Below are 15826 nucleotides of genomic sequence, written 5' to 3'. Positions count from 1 at the left end.
AGGATTGCAGAGACGTGCATCTGTGTGGATAAGGCACGGGGCAGTGAACTGTGCTGCTCTGAATTCTCACATCTCTGCACCTTGGTGAAAGCAACAATTGTGACCAACCCAGAGAAGCTGGGAAATGCACTGTGCACAGCAGGAGGAGTCGGTCCTCCATGTCCCACCTCCATCCCTCCCCCCGCCTGCCCCCATCTGCTACCTGGAGATTAAATGGAGTAAAATGAACACCAGAGGTTCCCATCACAAGCCTGAGCCCTTGAGAGCACACAATTAAAAACCAACCAAACAAAACATTCCCACCCACAAAACAGAACCCTCAAAACAACCAAACAAAAAGCCCCAACCAAAAAAACCAACAACAAAAAGCACCCCAAACTCCTCCCTGGACTGACTTCAGTTACCACTGAGGTTTTGGGTTATTTGGGCTGTTGGAATTTATTATTTTTTTTCCTCCCCCTTTTTAAAGGCATTACTAGTGCAGGGGGACCAGTGCTCCTGCTGCCAGTCACATCCATCATCCTGCAGAATTTCAAGCATCGCTGCTAAGAAAAACAGCTACAAAGTGATATTGGAGTAAAAAGGTCACACCAAAGGAGAGCTGCCTGTCTGTGCCTCGTACTTCTTTAACGTTACGCCTCTGACAGCTTAAAAAACAGCTAAACAGCTTAGGTCTCAGCGAGAGATTTCCAGGGTGCTCGAACATGACAAGTATGACATTTTAATTAGAGGCAAAGCTGCTGATTTGCTACGAACACCCTTCTGAGGCTGAGCAAGAGGAACGCTGTGGCACGCGGCAGCAGCGGTGGCCGTACGGGTCTGAGCCCTGCTCTTCCTACCGGAGCCCCTGGCACTTCTGCGGGCAGCACTACTGGTGTTACTGGGGCCTTTATCCCCCAGGGTCCCCAGTTTTCTGGCCTTAAGAGAAAGGATGCTGGCTGGGCAACCCTGGCACGGACCGGGGCGCTTTGGAGACAGCACGCTAAGGAAAAACGCCATTGCATCACAATACTCCTGTTAAATAAAGTTAGGGCACCTCACCAGAGCGTCTGAATGGGAAGTGTTGGAGGACACTCTTACGGGAGCAAAATTTAATTATTTCCATTGCAAGTGTTATGACGAAGGAACCCTGCCCCCAGGGTGGGGGTGGGGGTGCTAGCTAGACAGCCATTCACCGTTTGGCCAGTGTTGATGCCATGTAATGCAGTTTGCCTTCAGCACGCCACAGAACCCAAGAAGGTAACTACAGCATCAGCAAGAAGCCTGCAAAGGTACGGTCTTTTTCACTCTGCTGTGATACAAAACCATCAGAAATAGAAGATATTAGCCACAGTCCTGCTATCTGCATGATATCCATAATAAAATCACCTGGAATGTCAAGCTCATAACAAGGCACTGAGAAGCACAGAGAGCAAACAGAGCAAGAGCTGTATAATTTCAGAGCTCAACAATTGTGACTAGTTCCAGTGCATTAAATTGCAGGCTTTCCTTGATTAACGAGACACGGGTAACCCCACCCAGGCACCTCTGTGTGCGAGAGGTCCATCGCAGGAGGGTGGCATCCTGAGAGCCACTTGGGACCCTGGCATTTACTCTCCGATTTGCTGCCTTGTTTCAATCCCCCAGGCACTGACTTAATACAAAAGATGTCATTACCCTTCCTCCCTTCCACTTCAGCTGATGAGTAAGAAAAAAGCACCAGCAGCAGAACAGCCTCTTCCAAAACCCTGCCTGTGTCCACGCCCTGGTCTGAAGGCAGGGCACATTTAGCAGCCAGCACCGGGAAAGAGCTCCGGATTTCGGAGCTAGGCTTCAAAGCGGAACAGATGGCTCCAGCTCTTTGGCAGGGAAATACTATAACGGCTAAAAAAAAGACTGCGGACTGTATTGAGCAAGTGACGTCCCCCATCAGCTGAAGAGCAATTCTGCAGATACTCGCGCTGTGCATAGAGCTCCGCTCTTACAGAAAGTGAACATCATCCAAGAACAGGAACTAAGCTGGGAGCTGTCTGAAATAAGCCAGGTTACACGTATGCAATCTTTAGGTGATGCAAGGTGCCCCTTGGGGCGGTACAACTGGGGAGGGGGAGGAAGAAAAGTAAGGAGATATTAGCACAGGTGATGGAAACTTGGTTCCATATTGTATGGTGGGTACAAGCTACACAGCTCCTTTGCCTTATATATTATATATTATAGCAGCCTTCAATCCCGCTCTGTACAGCCCCTTTCCTTCCTTTGAAAACCTGCATCATAAGCTGACGCTGGAAGGTGAACAGCATGAGCAGGTAGGCAAATGCTATTTCCATTCTCGAGGAATTTCTATATGCCTCGTTTGGTTTTGTTGCAAACGAAGGTACCTTTTTAAGCTCCCTGCGAAATAAAACCTCACCAGCATTTCAATTCATAAGCTGCAGAGCTCCTTGCTCCAGCAACTGCAAATGCTACAAATGAATTGCTTTAATACAACCTGTTTTTAAATATCTGAAGGTTTTGCTTTGGTGTCAAAGGATGATGAAGACCAGAGTTCAAATATATTACACATTAATATTCTAAGTTAATGTAAAAATTAAAATTAAATAGAGGTTGGGCTTTTAAACCTTCTCGAGATCTGGAAGTTTTCAGGCAGCACTTCATGAATCATTTTGACTTTTCCCATAAGTAACATCATCCATTTCCCCACAGAAAACATGTCAATTGAAAACAACATCAACTATATCCCTTGATAATGTAATGAAGGTAGTTCCATGTACACAGCCAGAAGAAAACCTTTGCGGCATACCGACAATCTGAAACGCTTCTGTCAGGATCTGACAGCAGATAATTGCAAAACCGTATTGCACGGACACGCATCGCATTCCCACGGGGAAGGCAGGGTAGTGGACCCCCTTCAAGCAGAAGGCAAGCCTGGAAGCCAAAGACTTCTGTGCCCTGCAAGAGGTGGGAAGCAAACCAGGCATCTCCCCACCTTCGTGGTTGAGGAGCACACCTTCCTCCCGCACTGCTGTCCTCCGGTGGCGGCTGATCCCGTCGTCTCTCCCACGGAAAAGCAGCCTGTAGCCTGCCCTCCCCCTGCCCAGCTTCTGATAACGTCCTCACAACATGTTCAGCTGCTCAAAAGGAAAATAAATGCATGAGAAGAGACTAAGCTATTTTTAATAGCAGGCACTGCCATCGCAGTCATCCCTCCGGATCTTTCATTTAGCGTAGTCCAGAGACCTTCAGTGGGTCAAAGCTAACGTAAGGAAAGGCACGCCGCGTTAAACAACAACATGCAGTTATGATTTACACATCACGATACAGCTTAGTTCTTGCAGGGCATTTTAAACCCGATGTTCTGCCCTGTCCTGCTCCAACAGCTGCCAGCTTCCCCCGGACAGCCGGCGTTTCCCAGGCACACCGAGCCTCGAGGAAGCCGCTGAGAACTTCCCTGTCCTAGAGCAATTCCAACTGCTGGCCACGGCCGAGCAGGAGCTCCCTTCCGCACGCCATTCACCCCTCTTCCCAAGGGAAGGAGCCAGCCCCACATTTCTGAACAGATGGCACCGAAACACCAGCAACCAGGAGCAGACACCGAGGTTCAGCTAGAGGAGACGGTCCCCAGCACGGTTACACTTCCCAGCTCAAGCGCAGCTCCCGGAGCCTCGACAGCTGCCTGGTCACTCCTCGGGAGCCCGTTTGTCTGGAGCCCACCAGCCCCTCGCTGTAGGAAGCACGTGACGTGTTTGCATTACTGCCCTGCTGGGACCTGAAGCGTGCTGCACGCACAAGGAGACTTTACTTCTCCACCTCTAAAGGATAAAAAGCAACACTTGCTCAAGGAAGGACCCCCGGCTAGTAACATCCATCAGGGAAGATGCACCCTCTCCCCTCCAGAACTGTGGATTACTTGTTGACATTACAGCATTTTTCCAGCTAAGGGCATGAAAGAAAGTCATCATCCCAGGCTCATTTTGGAAGTGCTTGTCGAATCACAGCAGGGCTGTCACAAGCTACGTGAATGCTACTTACTGTGATAAAAGAATCGAATCCATGATGACTGTATGTTCTCCAGTGAAGTAATGCAGCTGTAGAACATCTTCCCGACGGAGATCAAGAATTATTTCCCAGCAGAGACATGACGTAGACCTTGACCTGAAAACAGCCAGTTCTCTTGTATATCAGCTGTTGACAACTTCTCTGGGGCTAGAAAGCCTCCTTTCCAGCACAGCGAGTAACCTACGCTGCCACCTAACTTACTGTTGAACAATTTCCCTGATTCTTCACCTCTGAAACCAGCCCCCCCAAAGAGGGCCAGGCATACAAATAGGATGTGTTTATCATAAAGCCGGTTCTACTCATCCGCAGAAGCATATCTCTAGCAGAAAGGATCGAAGCCAGGCAACTGAACTCAACTCCTTAAGCATCACTCTCCAGAAGACCCCCATCCCATCCCCTCTTAAAGCCTGGCCTTTTAAGCTAACACCTACAGCGGGCTGTTACAAGCCCACCTGCCCCTTGTCACTGACGAAGTACCTGCTAATTTTCCCAGCTGCTCAGGGCTCTTAAAAAAAGAAAAAAAAAAAAAAAAAGGCGATGAGAATTTGGGGTAACCCTAATTAGATACTGCTTTCCTAAGCAGAAAGGCTTACAACCCATCTATGACAATCCCACAGCAGCATTTTGAAGTTACAACTGGAGGTTACTGGTAGCCCTCATGGCAGGGAACAGGATTCAGAGCTGCACCCACTCATTGTTTACGCTTAGAGCAGTCTTTCTAATGACAGCCTCAGTGGTTAAAGCCTGAGGTGTGGAGGCGGTCAATAAGTAATTTGAATGCTTAGGAAAAAAAGCTCTTGGCTCTTTTTTTCTGAAGGGATGGAGTGGAATTATTCTGGAATTTCTTTCCTCTGTGTTGCATCCATTTAAATACTCTCTACTAGTGATTTTTCTTCCTTCCTTGTTTTATTTTATTCTTGTTACAAAAATGAGATGTCAGAAAATCTGACACATTGCTGTACCATATGCTTAGTATCTATTTCCAGCAGCAGGTGAGAATTTCATGATTCAATTCCCACCTGTGCCAAGGCCGTTTTACACCAATTTGCTCTGTAGGGAAACATAGAATAAAAGCAATAAAATCTGCGGAAGACACGTGTATATATATGGGCTGCTGTACACATCTTCAGCATTGCCCATATGAAAAGGGAGTACATATACCCATTTCCATCACTGCACAGTAAGTATTACAACAGGAAAGCCTTGCCTAAAGCCAGCATCAACAAGCCAAAATGTTCTACCATCTTGGTCAGACTCTGGAAAATAACTTGTCGGCTTCTTTCTGCAGCTCCATTTTCTTTTACTCTTTTAGTGTTCATGCTTCGAAACTTCCATGAAAAATAAAACAACTATTTTCCTGTAATCACCAGGTGACAGGATACGGTGGTTTAAGCTGGAAGGCTGAAGTGATAAATGCTGGACTTGATGAATCTACAAATCCGTCCTTCCTGGAACAAATTTGGGTCTTGAAATCTTAGCATCATTCACCAGAGTCCTGTTCCCCAATCTATTAATCAGCGAGTCCTTGCCTTGAAGCAGCGTAATGATGTTTTCTTTCTGGTGTCTGATTGCCAGCTGGAGGGCTGTACAGCCAGTGGTATCTTCCAGGTCAAGCAGAGCACCAGCCTTAATCAAGGTCTTTATAATGGCCATATTGCCCTTGAGGACAGCGAGGTGCAAGGGTGTCCAGCCCACTTTGTTCTTAGCGTTGACATCTGCCTTGCACTCCAGCAGATTGATGACAGTCAAAAAGGAGCCCCGCTGGACTGCGAAATGGAGGGGGGCCCACTCTGATTTCTCGGCGATGTTGGGGTCTGCCCCACACCTCAGCAGCTCACAGACTACCGGCTCGTCGCTGTAGCGAGTGGCCAAGTGAAGTGGTGTCCAGTCCATGCTCCCTCTGGCATTCAGCTTGGCGTGGCTGTCTTTGAGCAGGTGGATGATTTCGATGTGCCCTTTGAAAGCAGCCAGGTGCAGGGGGGTCCAGCCTTTGTCTGTCTTCAGTTCCACATTGGCTCCGGATTTGATGAGCTTCTCACAGATGAGGTACTTGCCCCTCACCACGGCCAGGTGCAGGGCGCTGTAATGATTCTGATCCAGGCTGTTGACGGAGGTCCCGTTCTTCAGCAGGTAATGGACTACCCTGAACTTGCCCCTCTCCACAGCAACGTGAAGTGGGGTTCTGTGGTTCTTCTGCTTTTTCTCCAGGTCTGCTCCTTGACTGGCGAGCAGTTTCACCAGGCCGACGTGTCCAAAGCAAGCTGCCACATGGAGGGCCGTTTTCCCATCCACCTCCTGGGTGTTGGAGTCAGCCTGGCGAGACAGCAGTACTCGGGCCACATTCTCAAAGTTATTCTGGGATGCCAGGTGCAGAGGGGTCCACCCATCATGCTCTTGAGCGTTTACCTGCGCCTGGTGGTCCAGCAAGAGGCGTACGATTCTGTCGTCCCCGTTCTGAGCAGCGAAGTGAAGAGGTGTCCAACCATCATCGTCAGGCATGTTGATGTCCGCGCCGTGCTCCATCAGAACCGAGCAGATCTCTGGTGACCTCTTCTGAACAGCCATGATGAGGGGGGTGTAGCCACAGACTACCCGGCTGTTCACGTTGGCTTTACAGCTCAGGAGAAACTTCACCTTTTCCACATTTCCCTGGATCACCATGAGGTGAAGCAGCGTGAGGCCGTTTTGCTGGACTCTGCAGATTTCCTCGGACAGGATCTCCTCTGGACTTTCAGCCTGACCGTAAGCAGGTGGCATACGAACCTCCTGATTATCAGTTTCTAAAGGCGGGGGGGTGGGGGGTGGGGGTGGGGGGAGAAACGGGAGAGAGTAAGGTCAAGTGAAATAGTTTGGTGTGCACGAGATGGGAGGGAGAGCATGGGAATCTTTACAGTATGAAACGAAATTAAATAAGTCATTTTAGAGACAGGGAATACGAAATGAGGCAAGGCTGCAGGCCCTTAGAAAGCAGCGAGAGGTCTGCCCTCTCCCCGCCGAGAACTGTCCCTGCCGTTTCCTGTACAGTTAGTTCATTTTCCTTCATTTAAAAGGAAAAGTCACCCACATGGAAAACATTCTTGAGCCAGATCCTTATCCCTGGAGAGCAAGGAAATAGGCTACTTCTTGTAGGTTTCTCCTTCTTTATTTTTGAATTATAAGTCCCCCACTTACCACCACTTCTGGTGTCTCGGGGGAAGGTGAACTCTTCTTTGTCACTCTCATTTTCAGGAAAGGGGGGAAAAAAAGCCATAAGACAAAGTTACTTATTTGCAGTCTGTAATGTCTGCATACAGCAATTTGCTACTGCTCTAGAAGTTGGTACTATCATTCCAGTGATTTCTATCCGATCCTGTTCTGACATCTAAACCGCAGCAGAGCAAATCACGACACTAACAGGAATGTGGGAGCCTGAGAACGATCTCTGGATATTAATGAGATTTTCCTCCTTTTACTTGTTTGCTCCCAAACATGCATATATTCTGCTTCCTCCCCGCAGCACGTGCCCACGGCCGGGGGCAGCATCCCAGCCGGTCACCTGCTTTATGGTACGGGGAACACCCCCCCCCACACACACACACCTCGCCCCCCATCGCTCCCCTCCGCTCAGGCACCTCGCTGCCCGCTGCCTGCACAGCTCGGCACAACTTCAAACCAGCAGCAGCTCTCAGCTCCTGCTTCGCCTTGGATGAGGCTGACTTCTAGGGACAATTACCTGCTGGTAGCTGGGCTAAAATTGTGACTATCCTGAAACCTGCTTTTTTTCTTAGTCAGAGAAACACAGGATTCACTTTTTTTTTTTCTTTTTTTTTCTTTTTTTCTCCTACAAGACTTATTTAATTCCAGCGTCCTCAGTTCCATGGAGCTGGAAAATGGTCTTCTGCTCATGTATGCCAGTGCCACAAGCAGAACCCCTGTGATTCTGTGTCTGCCTGAGTTTCTTTTAAGGACCGAGGCCCGCCTGACATCAGAGCAAGCAGAAAGCTCTTCCTCTCAGACTGTCTATCATTCAGCACACTGGCTTGCTAAATTTATTTGCAGGTTTCCATCCCCATAAATGAATTACAGCTGCACAACCCACGCAAACAAACTGCGCCAAGGTGGCTGAGGTGCCCTTGTCTGATGCTAAACAATGACGAGGAAGGAAACACATCCTCAAGAGCTGGTAAGAGCAGGGAAAGGACTCAGTGGAATTTCCCGAGTGGTACTGGGAAGCCTTCCTCACCTGCTGGCTCCCAGAGATGGCAGGCTTGTGGGACATCTTCCTGACAAGACGCTCGTTCTCTGGATCTACGACATGGCTCTGTATCAGTGACAGCAGCATGTCTGTTTCCACAGGGATATCTACCAGAGCAAAAAGACTTGTTAGCTGTGCAGAATACCCAGACGGCCAGAACGCAGTCAGTACCCACGTCTTCCATGTATCCTCCATGTGGGGAGGAAGGAAAGAAGGAGAAAGATGTGTTGACAGCAAATGGGTACCAAACATTTCCAAGGTGACAGGCAATTTAGCTGGCAAAGAGTTATACACAAGCTCATCGCCCGCTTGTTAATCCAGCTGGCCCTTGGCTAATACGTATCACAACCAGCTACTGCACCTGTAAAGCTTGGCCTTTGCTTAGGGTCTTGGTCCCAACACCTCTTCATCAAGTCAGCCATCTGCTGGCATTCCCCTGGCCACTCGTTGCTGATGGGTTCTAGGCACGGCCTCTTCCCTGCTGCGACTTTGACGATAATGGCCATCATGTTGGCTCCTGAAAAAGAGCAACGGGCGCTGGGCTTTTCCTCTGTGAAAATGGCTGTAATCAACATTTCATAAGTGCAGTGCGTGTAAGAAGTGTTCATATTTACCTGCGTAAGGTTTCTTCTGCATAAGGACCTCCCAAATGACAATCCCAAAGCTGCAGGCAATGAGAGATCGTGAGCAAACACCCCCAGAGGTACACGGACATAAAGGTCACTTACCGCTTTCATCTTCTTGACAAACGGAAAAATAAGGAAGGAAGTTGCTCAGGATGGAAGGATTTCAGCCCCCTCACCAAAAGGACAAGATCTTATGAATCATCACATACATCCTTGATGCCTCAGTGAAAGGCTTGGGGTGGTGAATGAGTGACTTAGGACATCGCCTGTGAAAGTCAGGCTCTCGGTGCCTTTTTTGCACTTTATTTACTTCGGGGTTTAGAGACCTGCAAATTTATGTGGCCATGCAAACCCCCCTTTGTTTCTTCTTGCGTTACTGTGTAAGGCTAAGGAGCTGACGGATTTCCAGAACGTATATATGTAGCTCGTGTAAGTGGGCTGCAAAGCACTTTGGCCCAAAGGAAAACAATGAAGTTGAAATCTTTTCTCCACCAGCTACTGACCGAAATGAAGCTGAACACCAAAGCAGGCAAGCAGTAGTACAGCTGTGTTAAAATCAGAACAAATCTGAGCAGCGACTGCTATGGAAGGGCAGACACTGTCTGTTCCGTGCTCTAAACTTACTCCTCCATCACTTCCAGCAGCCTCACAGGGTACGATGGAACTGAAGGAGCCTGCAGCCCACGTGGGCTCGGTGAGCCCAGAGGTGCATCGGGTAAGAGGCGGGTGGTTAACCACAGATAACCCCACTGCCCCTCACTCTCCACCACGGAGGCTGGAGTGCCACGCATCACTCCCGGTGTGTTCCCCACCGAGGACACGAGGCAAGGCAGAGAGCCAGAACATAAACGCAGTGAGGCAGCGTGCCAGCCTTGCTCGGTGTCGAGCTAGGTGGCACCTCTGTGGGACCTCTGAACAGGGACCTTACCTGTACACATCGTATTTGATTCCTGGGGGTTTGCTGTTCTGGAGAAACATCTCGGGGGGGATGTAGCTCAAAGTGCCTCTCAAAGCAGAACTTTCAATATATTGCATTCGGCTAGACTGCTCCATCCATTTTGATAGCCCGAAGTCCGAGATCTGCAAGCAGAAAAATGAAAGCCTCTCCAATTTAGCTCATAATCTCACCCCTCCTTATATTAGCTGGGAAATAACCTCCATCCTTCATGGTCAGGGATGTGAGGAGGTGTCTAGCAGCTGAAACTTGATAAAACCCTGATAAAATTGTAATTTTTTCGCTGAGTCAAGCAGATCAGTGTTTCCTCCTCAGTTGGAGCCTTAAGTTCCCAGTTCCGGCACAAATTGCCTGGATGATCTTGCGAATACCATGTAATATGTCTACCAGCTGCTTCTCCTAAGCCCCACCGGTCAATCTTTCATTGAGTGCTCCTGAAGAACCTAACTCACTAGGATTCTGCACTCATTTGGCAAAAATAACCTTTCTCTTATTTGAGAAATAACTCATCCCTACAAACATGGTATTAAGGTCGCACCTTGACATGCATATTCCCATCTAGGAGAATGTTCCCCGGTTTTAGATCTAAGTGCAGCAAAGGAGGTGTCATGCTATGCAGGAAATTCATAGCCAAGCCCATCTCATGGATAACCCGGAATTTGAGCTGCCACGACATTTTGTGAGTGGGAAGAATTTTCTCCAAGGACCCTCTCGCCATATATTCCATCACTATCCCCAAAGGACTGTTGCAGACCCCGTAGATAGTGACAATGTGCTGGAATTTGATTTTCTCCATCTTAGTTGCCTCTTCCATTAGACAGTTCATACTGGTCCTGCAAAAATAAAAAATAAAAACAATTTAAAAAGTGGAACCAAAGAATGGTATCAGACGATTCACAGGCTGTTACTGTACAGTAGCTTAGTGACATCCAGCCTTTCCAAGCAGCCCTGCCGACCCCAAAATGATTAATTCCAATTTGCCTCTTGAATTGGTGATGCAACCACATCATGACTAAAATCTAGTACACAAGGTGTTATGACGTCTCAAAATGAGCCGAGGATTGTTTGGGCAAATTCAGCCACGATGCACCTAGACAAAGCGATCAAAACGTCCATCTCAGCCCAGCTCTCAAGAGACCTGCAGTGATCACAGAAAGCCTCGTCCACGTGCCCGTTCCCATACTGTGGCGAAATTCCCAAGTGACGCTTCCCTGAAAGTGCGATGTCAGGAGCAGGTGCAGCACGGTGAGCCATGCTTTTGTCAGACACCACGTGCCCACAGGGCAGCTTCAGTGACAGCCTGCACGCAGGTGGCCAGTGTCCAGGGACACACTCACCTGCTGAGCCCAGGGTCCAGGGACACACTCACCTGCAGAGCCCAGGGTCCAGGGACACACTCACCTGCGGAGCCCAGGGTCCAGGGACACACTCACCTGCGGAGCCCAGGGTCCAGGGACACACTCACCTGCTGAGCCCAGGGTCCAGGGACACACTCACCTGCTGAGCCCAGGGTCCAGGGACACACTCACCTGCGGAGCCCAGGGTCCAGGGACACACTCACCTGCTGAGCCCAGGGTCCAGGGACACACTCACCTGCGGAGCAGGACATAGGAGGCTTGCAGTGCCCCAGGGCATGCCTCGGCTGCACCTATCCCCATGCCTCTGCCTGCAGCTTTCTGTCGCTGAGCACTGGGAATGTGGTCCCAAAGGGAGTCTAGACATGCTTGTCCGTCGCTGCCTGTTTCGGCAGACCTGTTTCACTAAATCTTTACATTTCCTAACCTGCTGAACGAGTTGGGGTGCCCAGAGCACGCTGACAGCAGCCAAGCAGTGAAGTGCCAAAACTACATTTAAAAAGCACACCCTAGGAATGAATCCGAGCTTGCAACAACATCATGCCAGGCCACTAATAGCTCTAAACACAGTTCAGCTAAGCAAATCCTCCTGCCAGACTTCCTCCAGCAGGCTCCCCACAGCAAAATGTGCCTCTGTGTTGAGGACTCCCAGCCCACGGCAGGGGAAAGGCTTGACACAGGGGAGCAGTTGCAACCTGCAGCAGGGAGGGTTGCAGATCGCTCCTTCCCCCTCCCCGGGAAGTGATGGGCATGGAGAGAGAAGTGACTTCTGTGATTTCTGGGTCCCTTCCTGGGACAGACTCGCTGGGCGCAGCCCCCCTCTGCCCCCTGCCCCGGGCACTGGTGAGGGCTGACGGCCCAGGAGCTTGGGCTGGACCCTGGGGCAGCCCAGCGTGGTGGGGAGCAGTGGGGGGACGGGGTTTGGCCCAGAGGAGGCATTCGCACCATCAGCACAGAGACGTGAGAACGCACAGCAGGAAGGTGGGTGTTGGACAAGCAGAGGGAGCCCCAAGAGATGAGGCTTCCAAGGGAGAAAAGCCAGAGCCCCAGAGCAGTTCCCATGGAAGAATCCGAGTGTTTCAGCCCTCTGGGAGATACTGTGGCTGTTCTTCTTCTGTGGGTTCCCGGTGATATTTTTTCTCTCCTCAGCCTCAACAGACCTATGAACCACGGGCCTTCACAGCTGACAGAAGCTGAGGCCAGAGCCGTCTTCCAGCCGCCCTCTTTCCTTCTCTTGGGTGATACATAGATTCAGTGGCAGCCACCAAGCACCTGCCCTCCCAGCTTTCCCGTGCCCACAGGGGCATCTTCCATCAGCCCACAAAATGCATCTCCTCTTTCCTCCTGACAAGCAAACCCACCCAAGGTTAACAAACTTGCTGTCAATTTGCCCCATCATGTCGAAGGAACAGTGCGAAGCAGCTGGTGATGCATCCGGAATGTGAGCAGATGGAAGTCACCGCACCGTTGCCTCCACGCGTCGCTCCTGCGGGGACACGTTGTTTTCACAAGCCCACAGACAGGAGTGCTTAGGACTTTCACAAGCTTCTCTGAAACGGTTGCCTCCTTCACCCCCTTACCAGACAACCGCGCCACTGTGCTTTTTTCCGACTGAGTGGCCTGGAAGCTTTCAGATTTGCATCTGGGTCTCGTATGTGGTGCTGCCGGAGAAACCAGAACCATTTTATAACAGGCATGGCAAGGCTCACGCCAGATGGATACGCCGTGCACTCAAGGAGGTTCTCTGGGGGTATGTGTGTGCCTTAGACAAAGTGCACACCGAGGGTCTGCCTCTCGCAAAAGCAGACACCTTCTAAAGCAAGCAGAAGCAGCCACTGAACCCCCCCAGGCGCACAGGACCACGGGGCTGATGCTGGCCCTTCTTACAGCCCCCACGGACAGGAGGGATTCGTGGCGCAGCCACAGTGCAGGACAGCACAGCCTGGCCCCGAAACCCCAGAACTCACCCAGGATACTGAGTAGTCTAAGTCAGAGCAGCCTCAAGGCTGTTTGGACACCTCTAAGGGGTAGGAAAGCCTTCTATAACACTGCATTGTAGTGCAAAGTTGTTTTAATGACAAAATAGTATAACTTCAGTCCCTAGGAGACCAGTACAGTAACTACTGAAGGCACATATACTGTTAGTTAGGTATTTTTCCCAAACTCAGATTTTCAGATTTAGTTTTTCAAATCCTGGTGATTGCAGGAGTAGTTAAAAAAAAAAAAAATAATCAATGAACACTTTGTTCACATTCAACCATTCTTCTGGAGTGTACACGAGGACTTGAAATCCATGAAAGCTGTATGATTAAATTTACTAGAACTGATATAAACAGAACTAAAACTGATTAACTGGACTAATTTTTTTTTGCCCAAAAAGAGAATGAAATGCAAATGTAATGTCTGACAAGCACAAGCAATGCAATCTAAAGAGGACAGTCACTGCTCAGACTGAACCACCTCAGCTCTTGTCGGTAACATGACAAGATGTCATACGAGCACGTGATTTTTAACCAGGTGGGATTCTTCCAACTTGAACGGAATAAAATTTTAGAATAAATACCTTTGCTTGTTTTTTTCATCAGGATTGCCTATAGTGTATGTGGTATCAGCAGTGGTTGCGATTACCTGGCTTTATCCTACCTCCAGACCCAAGGCAGTCAGCAGAAGAGTCTTGCAGGCAAGAGACAGAGCAAAAGCAAAAGCAAACCGGGGGTGCAGATGCACCACCAAAAGGGCACGTGGAGGGGAAGGCAAGCGAGGAGGCAGAGCACTCTGTGAGCCCAGCAAAACCAGCTAGAAATTCTCCATCCCTCGGCTTTAAACCTGGTAATTTTAAGGGATAATTTAGTTTAACCAATACCCATTAGTCCCAATGTCCAGTGAAAGCTAAAAATAAGTAATCAGGCTGCTTTCATCCACATGCTCATCTTTAGTTTGGATGCCTGCTTCAGCCTCCAGACTTCAGCACCAATTACTCCAAGTGTTCCTTTCCTGCTTGCACATGCACATACACACATAAGAAAGAAAGAGGAAAGAACTCCAGCTCACTAGTGTTTTTTCCACTCCCTTTGGGATACCAAAAGCTAGGCTTCCCAGGGAGAAGCAGCCACGTGAACGTTTCCTTCAGATTTTTAGCACATCACTGTAGGCGGCTCTAAGCGACAGTGTGACCCAGAAGAGACCGCAGTTACCTCTCTATGCTGGAGTCCTGCAGCAGGTACGGAGAGCATTTCACTGCGTAAACTGTTCTCCACCTCTTGTGCTTGACTTGGTAGACATGCCCAAAGCCTCCACTGGCCACTTTAACCCAGTCTTCTTCAAAATCCTCCTTATTAAAGACAGTTAAGCCGCTCAGTTGCCGGTCTCCCACCGAAGTCATGACAGAAAAGGCAGCCTGGCTGTCTGCCTCCTGCTCGGCGGGATCAGAGAAGAATAAAGGAGCTCTTCCTACTGCTGAGTTGCATAGGGAGTTACCTGAGATGAGCCAAGAGGTGGATCCTCAGTGTCACTCCCATTTGGTATGCAGAGGAGCTGCACTACTTAATTCCAGACACTCATGCCAGGCTGCTGTGCAGAGCTCGGCTGGGTTGGGTGTACGTCAGCCTTCCTGCGAGGTTGCCCCTCATGTCCAGCACAGGCTGGGCGAGCGCTGAGACACTGCAAGATGAAAAACAGGGCGATGCAGCGGTCCTTGAGCAATGGCACTGTGCTAAGGACGGGAGTCCTCACCTGAGGCATCAGTACACGCTGGGTGAGAGTGAAGCAGACCGATACTTAAAGGAAAGGAAAGCTTTACACAGAGAAAAAACCACAAGGCTACAGTGCAGCATTGCATACGTGAGCTGGACGAAGGAGAAAAGTGGAAAATCCGCCAGAAAGCTAAAGAACAGAGAGCCCAAAACTAGCAGGTGGCAAACATGAGTGCATGAAGCTGAGCAAATACTGAAACCTCAGAGATAAAGTGTGCTGATAAATGCCTGCGAGGGGCATTTGAAGAAATAAGACAACACGGAAGAGCTGGTCTGAGCAGTTGAACCATTACCCTGTGAGCACTAGTAACAGCACACATACTTTTAGTTGCTTTGTTTGTGCCTTGACTCCCCAGCTGTAAGAAGGGTTTAATGACACTCGTCTGGGTCTCGTGCACGTACGTCTTTAAGGGCTTAGCACAGGGACCATCGCTGTAGGTAAGTCAATGTCAGCCACAACGTGGTGCTGGTTTCCTCAGCACCACTGCAATACAGAAAATAATTAGTATTTCTGATGGGTATTTGTCGTTCAGGCTTGACCTGGGATTTTTAGCTATGTATCAGATCTGAAGAAATTCTTGGAGGCAGATAGATCCAGGACAGAGGGATGCTGGGTTGGTCCCCAGAGGGACCTCTATCCAGCGCCACCTGACCTGACAACTACCCCTTGCATCCCAACACCCCCCGCCTACCCTGATAAAAGCCTCACAGATCGTTTTTCTCACCGAATTGGTGCTTCCCCAGGCACCACTGCTGCCACCTGCAGAGTTCCAGCCGGTGCCAAACCAGGCTCGGAGCTGGGCGCCCTGGGCAAATGGAGCTGGGCATGTAAAGCAGTGGCCAAAGGGCCATCACAGCCCTGCTCACAG

General features: G+C 49.6%; 1 protein-coding gene across 1 annotated transcript; it reads right to left on the bottom strand.

Moving 5' to 3' along the window:
- Positions 1-5070: 5070 nt before the first annotated feature.
- ANKK1 (ankyrin repeat and kinase domain containing 1) lies at positions 5071-14587 on the bottom strand. The gene is made up of 8 exons (XM_037410080.1): positions 14400-14587; positions 10389-10683; positions 9824-9975; positions 8884-8933; positions 8631-8786; positions 8258-8376; positions 7207-7252; positions 5071-6815 (listed from the first exon to the last, which is right to left on the bottom strand). The coding sequence occupies exons 1-8, from the start codon at positions 14585-14587 to the stop codon at positions 5467-5469; spliced, it is 2355 nt and encodes a 784-aa protein (XP_037265977.1). The 3' UTR covers positions 5071-5466.
- Between the last annotated feature and the right edge of the window lie 1239 nt (positions 14588-15826).

Source organism: Falco rusticolus, chromosome 16 (genome assembly GCF_015220075.1).
Source record: "Falco rusticolus isolate bFalRus1 chromosome 16, bFalRus1.pri, whole genome shotgun sequence".
Taxonomy (NCBI): domain Eukaryota; kingdom Metazoa; phylum Chordata; class Aves; order Falconiformes; family Falconidae; genus Falco; species Falco rusticolus.
This window is presented reverse-complemented; position numbering and strand designations above follow the sequence as displayed.